This window comes from Rhagoletis pomonella, unplaced genomic scaffold, assembly GCF_013731165.1.
Source record: "Rhagoletis pomonella isolate Grant_MI unplaced genomic scaffold, Rhpom_1.0 Rhpom_scaffold_07012, whole genome shotgun sequence".
NCBI classification, from domain to species: Eukaryota; Metazoa; Arthropoda; class Insecta; order Diptera; family Tephritidae; genus Rhagoletis; species Rhagoletis pomonella.
Window position 1 is genome coordinate 67 of NW_023465543.1, and position 8,569 is coordinate 8,635.

Below are 8,569 nucleotides of genomic sequence, written 5' to 3' on the forward strand. Positions count from 1 at the left end.
CGAAGCATCAACTTTGTTTCTGATGCGCAGATTGCGCTAGCGATGCTTTTTATTAATTTTCGGATGCGTTTTGGAAAAGTGTACATCGTCAATATTTTGTAGTTCGGCGTTATTGAACGTTAGGGAAATGTTTAGCTATTTGTACAACGATTTAGGGGTGGGGGCGGAGAGGGAGGGGGTGTGGGCCCCACGAATCCCCCCCTAAACGAAAGAGGACTGACGCCGCTTTATGAAAAGTCACCCCTCACCCCCAACCCCTCTCACAGACCTCAGGGGAGCTATTTGAAAATAGGGGAATTTTAGATTTTTTGCAAGGAAAAAACAAAGTTAAACTAGCGTCCGAAGAAGGGGGCCTGAACACCTTTTGCAGAGACTACCTTTCTGCGTAGGCGGCCTTCCGCCGCGCTTAGGGATTATAACCCTTACTACCAGTGGCGGATTTATCGTACAGGCAACATAGGCTGAAGCCTAGGGCGGCAGAATTAAGGGGCGGCAGAATTAAGGGGCGGCAAAATTTAAGATAGCTAAATTAAAAGAAAAAAATTTATTTGGATTCAGCTGCACTTGAAATTGTGTTTGTGTCTGTAAAATATTATTAACGATTCATCTCATTCAATACAATTCAAAATTAGAATTACGCTGCGAATTTTTCCTTAGTATAGCAGTCGTTGAAATTTCCATTTAACTTTCATTCACGCGGCTTAGAAACCTGACGGCGCGCCTGCGCGTGACGCAAAGAAACAGCCGACACGCTGCCCCGAGAACGAGAATCATCTAAAAGGTTACCACACTTGACAACACTGCCGAAAAACGAGCATGCATTTTCGAGAAAATTCTTGATTCCAAGCCCACCAGTTTTTCATAAGTGTATCATAACGTGAATAATCTGAAGGTCAGCTTCCGTCGTATGTCAAATTAGGCAGTGTATCTGTGTATGGTCTTCTGTTTGTCTTGCGCGAGGTCAAAAAATCTTCCGGATGAGCGATTTTATTATTTTTTTTTTTCGTGAAAAAAAAGGGCGGCAAGTTATGAATTGCCTAGGGGCGGCAAATATTTAAATCCGCCACTGCTTAGTACGTAGAATTCTCCTTTCTGTGTGGCATAACTGGGGCTACCGCCCCAGTGATGTAGCCTTGGGAAAGGATGAGGTAACTAGAATTCCCTTTCTGTGTGGTAATCCTGGGCTGCCGCCCCAATGATGTCTATTTTGGTTACTGGGTGTTTTATAAAAATATCTTGTATATAAAAATGTATATACAAATTTATAACAAAAATACCATATTTCCAACCGACATTATTGTTAAATTAGTGCACAGATTTAGTAAATTAAATTTTTGTAATAAAGCGTGAACTGTTGTCTACAAGTGCGTATAAAAGTTGTTTGATTCGATTCACGCGTTTGGGCACAGCAACCCCAAATCGTTGTACAAAACCATAAACATAAACAGCAATTGACGTTTTGGAAGTCAGCCGACGTCCACAGATGATAAAATAACCGAGTAGCAATTAGCAGTTTACCAAGTACCAACTAGCAGGTGTGAACCACCCTTATAAAAAGACAACACAATCGTACATTATTACTGAAAGCGACAACCCTATCGGTTCACTTTTTGGCATTTCTGGTTGGAAGTCAAAAGTCAAATTTGGAGAAACTCGGTAAAGAACAAATCCATAATAATCTAAAAAAATATTTCGAGTGCTGGACTATTGCAAGCTCAAGGAAAATTATATTAAAATACAATTACCAGAACTGTAGCTTGAAATACTACGGGCGAAGCACAGAAAAAATCCGCATCATTGAAACCAACAACAACAGTGTGCCAGCGCCCTGTCTCCGACCTCGTACGATATCTTTAATTACAGTAGTAACCAGCTAGTGGACCTACAATAGAAGCGTTAAAGAGGATTGGTAGTAATAACAAATATCGAAAAATCAAGTTAACCGCAACATTTAATATTTAAGAACAAAATACGGAAGTGAAGTGCACGGAGCAGCAACAAAAACGTTATGATTAAGTTGTTTTCACTAAAACAACAAAAAAAGGATGGCGAACAGTTGGCCCGAACCGGGCAACAGAAGAAAGCATCAGCTGCGCAACTACGTATACAAAAAGGTAAACTTTAATACAGGAAATGGCTGTGCACAGATATTTATACATTAATGTTGAAATGCGTGAACGTCCCGATGTACATATAAAGTGCATAAATACAAATTTCTAATAGAATCCAAATTTCGATTTACATTTCGTCACGTGAAATACAAAAAGCCGTAACTACCAAAAATTGGTTTTTGCCTAAAATGATGAGGGAAATTGTTATTCGATGAAATGCACCATAATAAATCAAACAAATTTTGGATTTTTTGTTAGTTACGGACTTATGCATTTCAGGTGACGATATATAGCTTTCGCAATATCACAAGGTACATTATGTTGGATAGTAAAAAGAAAATGTACCTACATATGAAAATAATGTTCTTGCTTTTGGATATGATTTTTATATGGGTCGTTGTTTAAGAGAGGGTGCATTTCAAAACGTTAAAATACAAAGCATCAGTCTTCTTTTATTTATAAACTGCACTAGCAGAAAAAGTCTAACTTGGGCAATATAGTAGAAAATTAATGCATACATAGTTGCATACATTTGATACAGAAGAAAATGAAATTATTGTATCAGCTTATTAATATTTAATTAAATTTTTCGCAAACAATTTGAAAAAACTTACTTGACTTCTCTAGCGCCATTATTTTCATGCAATATTCTATGAATTCCATACTAGAGGCGAAAGGAAAAGAATGTGTTCAGATTAGTTGCGTTCGACAAGTCAAAAATTTGTAATAGTTTTTCCAAATTTTTACTGGATGGCGTTCGATAACGACAAAAAATATCCAACACACAAAAATTGAGAGATCAAGCGTTCATTTTGATGCAAGAGAAGCGTTCATTTTGTACTGGCAAAGTTTTAGGTCGGTTAGGTTAAGTTTAGGTCGGCAGACAAACTTTTGTTTGCCAAATTAAATGGCGGCTGCTTAGTTTGCTCGGAGGTGGTTATGTCGAGTTTGGCACAGGGTTGCACGTTCATTATGGTTTTCATGGCTATTGTCAACACGAAATGAGAATTTCAGATGTACATAACGCGCACAATTTAAAATTTTTGTATATGACAACACCGAATTTGCTGCATGTTTGACCAAACAAAATTAGTTTGCTGTGAGAGTCGCCAAACTCGCTCTTGTTGTTGATGTTGTAGCGGCTACAACAACCCCGCCCAGGACGGTTGGTATCTCAGGCGTTGTCGTCAAGTTCCACTAACGGCAACCCTGGGAAGCGTGCAGCTTCTGTGGGGTTGGTCCACAGGGACAAGGCCGTTAGGGTTGTCGGGTTTTCGAGTCATGTGGGGTCTCTCCGCATGCCGGACACTCATCCGACACATCCTCATTTAATCTACTCAGGTAGGAGTTTAACCTGCTGCAGTAGCCGGAGCGAAGTTGTGCTAGTGTTGTACGCGTCTCCCGAGGCAGATGAAGCTCCGTCTCGTCTGTGTCCGGGGGCGGTATGCCTAGAACGGCATTCACAGGTCTGGAGTCTACATAACTCGAGACTGACTCCCTGTGAATGCCTTTCAGGGCCTGTCGGTAAGCAGTCGGGTCCAGAGGTTGCTTGATGAACCTCTGGACTTCGTCCGTCAGTTCTTATAGATGCCTCCTGACGTGCCTAGGCGAGGACTCCTCTGCAAGCAGCTGTCTGTTTGGGTGGCCACTTCTGTGGCTCCCAATCAGGAACTGCTTGCAGAGCATTATATTGTGCTCCTTTAGCGGGAGCATTTGCGCCTCGCCGTGAAGATGGTGTTCGGGCGACACCAGGAGGCATCCTGTCGCTGTCCTGAGTGCGGTGTTCTGTGCCGTCTGAAGCTTCGTCCACTGCGTCCTACTAGTCCCCGGCGACCACACTGGCGCTGCGTAGTTCAAAACCGGCCGGCCTATTGCCTTGTATGTTGCTCGCAACGTTTCTTTGTCTTTGCCCCAAGTACTGCCGGCTAGCGACTTGAGGACCTTGTTGCGGCTCTGTACTTTATTGACAATAGTGGTTGCGTGCGCAGAGAAGGAGAGCAGGCTGTCGAATGTTACTCCGGGCATTCCCACGTACCGGAATGACCCGGGTTTTACCCGACCAAGGGCTGTTGTTTCGGCGATCTAACCCCGTTTAGGTCGGCGAAGTATCTCTGCCAAACTCTCCGAGTTTGCTGCAACAACAATTGCACGCAGTTTGCCAAACAAAATTGCTGCAAAACACACCTTAGCAAAAATTATCCAACACGAAAACATATGATCACAAAACATATGCCTGCAATTTTTGTAAACAAACAAAATTGCATTTTCCGAGTTTTGGTATTTATATGCTTTTTGGCTGCCTGCTATGTGACTTTATGATAGTGCCAACTAGTTTTTACTTCTAGAAATGTTCCTGGCGAACATTGAACGTTCACTTTCCTTTTTTCTTCCATGGAGGCAACATGAATTTCAATTTGTTTACAAATAAACCATAAATAAAGTCAGCTGGTGTGTCTTCTTTTTCCGATTTTTGCAAGTGATGGCTAATTTCCTGTTCGTTTACTTTAGGTTTGTGTAGTAACTTCTCCAGTAAAACATTGCAGCGAGAGCGTAAAAGAAAAATAGAGCGTAAAATTGAGAAGAAGAGAAAAGTAGCAGAAAAAGTTAATGAACACAAAACTAGCAAAAACTTGCAAGTGAACAGTCGTTGCACTCTTTGACGTTCTGCTGTAAACATTTTACTATTTATAAATCAGTCTTAAACTCTTTGCTTTACACACAAGCACTTACATAGTCAATATTTTGATTTAAACTTCTTTTACTTTTGTTTGTGCTAAACCAATTCAACAAATGGCGGCTTTTGACATTTATTCTTCTTCTTCTGCTAGCTAATTTCTGCTAGTAAAAATTTCACTAGCAAGAATTTGCAGCTCCCGTGTTGTTACGCTCTCGATTCAGTGCTCTCTTGCAAATTTTTTGGGTTATCATACACTGTTCCAGTAAAAATTTGCAGGTTCCAGTACAAATTAGTACTGACTATTGGTTACTATACAAACCTTTTTTTGCTTTTTCTTCTCTTTGGGAGAGAATTTTTGCTTACTCTCTTGATTTTGATTGTTGGCTGGTGTTGGCTAATTTTGTTATCGAACGCAACTATTATTCGGCCCCATATTAGCTTCGTTCCCCACGCTTTCCGGTATGCTCCGGTAATTAGAGAGTAAAAATAAGTTACTCTCTCACAAGTGTCAAAAATGTGCCAACACGTGCCAAAAGTGCCCAGAGGAGGAACGCAAAAAACCACATTTCGTGCCCGGAATCAACATATCAGCTCTAAACAATGATTTTACGTGTATTTATCTTATATGACTAATAAAATTACCAAACAACTACATTTTCTGAAAATTCTGTGATATTTTCTACATTTTGTTTTTATAAAATTTGCTTTCGGATTTAAACAACAACAGCAGTTATTTCAAATTGCCCTTTTGCACATTTGTGCCCGGAAAAAAAGTCCGGGCTGTTTCGTGCACAAAGAAGAAGATATTTACGATCCAAAAGTGGAACGTATTCGCTCTCTATTACCCATTTTTCTAGCGTGAGGAACGCTTTCTGGGCTGCTTTGGGCACCCGTGGGTACCCGCGGGCTCGTGTGGAACAAACCTATTATCCGTGAACAACGTTCTATTGAATAAGTGAACAGAAAATGTATTCCGAATGTTCGGAATTTGAATAAAGAAACTGTCGCCGCGTTTTAAAATTGTTACGGTGATTTTCCAGTTTATGGACACTTGGGGGACAATCTTTGGTTATCATCAAATTGTTTTTTCAAATACTAGCATTTTAAAACCCCACTATTATGAATCCGGAAACGGAAATTAGCTTTGTTTTTTAATATTAAATAAATCCGCATCCAGCCCTAGTGATCTCCGACCCATCAGCATACTACCAGCCTTGTTTAAAGTTTTCGAATCTTTGTTATCTGAACAAATCTTTTCCCACATCAGTAAATTCAACCTTATATCCTCATTTCAATCCGGATTCGGACTCCATCACAGCTGCTCTACTGCAATGGTAAAGATACTTGATGACATTAGAATACTGTTCGACAAGAACCACTTAACTCTACTATGCTTGCTGGACTTCTCTAAAGCCTTTGATTCAGTTAGCTATGAACTACTGTGCTTTAAATTAAAAAACTACTTTGGGTTTGGAGAGTCAGCAGTAAAACTGATGCGTAGCTATCTGAAAGAGAGGTCTCAGCGTGTCAAGGTTGGATCTCAAATATCTGAACAAAGGCCTTTGTTCACGGGTGTCCCACAAGGGTCAATCTTAGGTTAGTTTGCTCGTTAATGATATATATTTCGGACTTCTATGCACGCCAACATGCATGCCCATGCGGGCGATGTCCAGTTCTATATGTCAGTTAAATGGTCTTCGTCTTAATTGTGACAAGTGTTTTGTTTTACCTATTTGGAAGGAACGTCTTAACCCATCAACCATTCCGTCGTTACACATTGGTGGCAAACCAATTAAATTTGCGTCAAAAGTAACTAACCTTGGGTTTATTATCAAAACTGGCCTTACCCGCATTGACCATGTGAATTCAACTGTAGGCAAAGTCTATAACACTTTAAGGAATTTACGAATGTCTGCTCCATTCACACCGATGGTAGTCAGACGTAAACTCGCAATCCAACTTAGTCTACAGCATGTTAGATTCCCAATCAGCTCACAAAATAGATGTAGTATTTAACCAGATCACGCGCTATGTGTTTGGGCTAGCAAAATATGAGCATATTTCCGCTTGGAGAACGCGCCTACTTGGCTGCGAAATTTCTGAATTTCTTAAAGCTAGAAATTGTATATTCCTTTTTCGTCTCATGACAGATAAGGCACCCAAATATCTATGAAAAATTAATGTTCCCCAAATCCACTCGAGTAAAGGACTTGACTGTTCCTGCCTACAATTATCTCAGCTCTGCACGGCTATTCTTTGTCAATGCTATCCGCATCTGGAACTCTATTCCATCCCATATTCGCAGTAGTTTAAACAAAAGCAACTCTAAAAATGTTCTGCATGCGTATTTCCGTTAGCTTCACTTCAGTCCCTGAGATGTGCTCTCTATGTACTTGTTTAATTAAGTCTTATTTTAAGTATATGTCCTGGAATTGTAGAACTCACTTAAAAATACTACTTTCTCTGCTAATTATATTATGTTACTTTTATTTAGTCTTAAGTAATTTTTGCTGTTTTAGTTATACATATGTATGTACTGTTATGAATTTTTTGTTGTGCTATGAAAGATCTTTCTTTTGATCTTATTGTGCTAATGATTTTATTAATCAAAGGAAATTAAATGAAAATTCATTATCTGTAGAAAATACAGTCCGAACGTTATTTACGATGTTAACTCCTGGCGGCAATTTTAAATCGTAAAAACTAACAACCTTTTAAAAACTATATTGAGTACCAATAATTAAACTAATTATGATACAAGTTAAGTTTTCAGAATTCGGGTATGCCATATGCAATATGTATGTACTTAAGATACTGAATTATTTAAATTGATACAATTTATTACTAATAATATTAAATAAATAATTTGATATTTCCGTATTTATTGGATATTGGAAAATAAATATATGTACTTATGTAAGTCTTAATTTTGCGAGTGCATAACTTGGCGGGTGCATATTTGCTGGCTTCCCCGCGTCCCGCTGCACTGCACTCAGTAGTAATTTCAAAATCATCACAACATTTTTCCAATCTTTTTAGAAAGCACCGCATATTTAAAATTAAACTAAGGAAACTTATTTTAATCCTTTTTCTTTGCATAAAAATGTGGTCGCCTCAGCAGTACTGAATAGCAAAACAATAAGACTACTTTGCAAAAGTTCTTGTAACGGGTTTTGATTAAATACATTTTTGAATTCTTTCACTTTTATCCAGAACTCAATTGTAGTATAGATGTGTTCATTTGTATGTTAAAAGTTTTCGCCATTGATTTTCAATAATTAGCTCTGTGTGTTTCCGTACGAGTTTGTAATAGTTCATACCCCTAATTACAAGTTTTCATCTTTTGGCGTACGCAAAAACATTGGGTTGCAAGGGTTTGAAAACGTTTGTCCCCTAAACTCTTGCCCCAGGGCTACAAGTTTTATTTTTTATATAAGCTATCGCTACATAAATTTTTTCTCGCACATAAATTACAGATATCAACGAGCTAAACCTGCCTAAAACATGCGCCACTGAGTTTCCTGATCCAAATGACTTGCTCAACTTCAAGCTCACAATTTGCCCTGACGAAGGTTTCTATAAGAACGGTCGTTTTGTTTTTAGTTTTCGCGTGGGGCCCAACTACCCTCACGAACCACCAAAAGTTAAATGCGAAACGCAAGTCTACCATCCAAACATCGATCTGGAAGGAAATGTCTGTTTAAATATATTACGAGAAGATTGGAATCCAGTGCTGACCATCAGTTCGATTGTTTACGGATTACAATTTCTCTTCTTGGTA

At 39.0% G+C, this 8,569-nt stretch overlaps 1 protein-coding gene across 2 annotated transcripts; it reads left to right on the forward strand.

The window, feature by feature from the left end:
• Positions 1-1,592: 1,592 nt before the first annotated feature.
• Positions 1,593-8,566, forward strand: LOC118755679 (nedd8-conjugating enzyme UbcE2M-like; the record flags this gene model as incomplete). 2 transcript variants are annotated; one of them, XM_036490504.1, is given in 3 exon segments in its annotated part: positions 1,593-1,909; positions 1,964-2,114; positions 8,265-8,566. In XM_036490504.1, coding segments are annotated over 2 exon segments (408 nt in total), but the record flags the coding sequence as incomplete, so codon positions are not given.
• Positions 8,567-8,569: the final 3 nt, after the last annotated feature.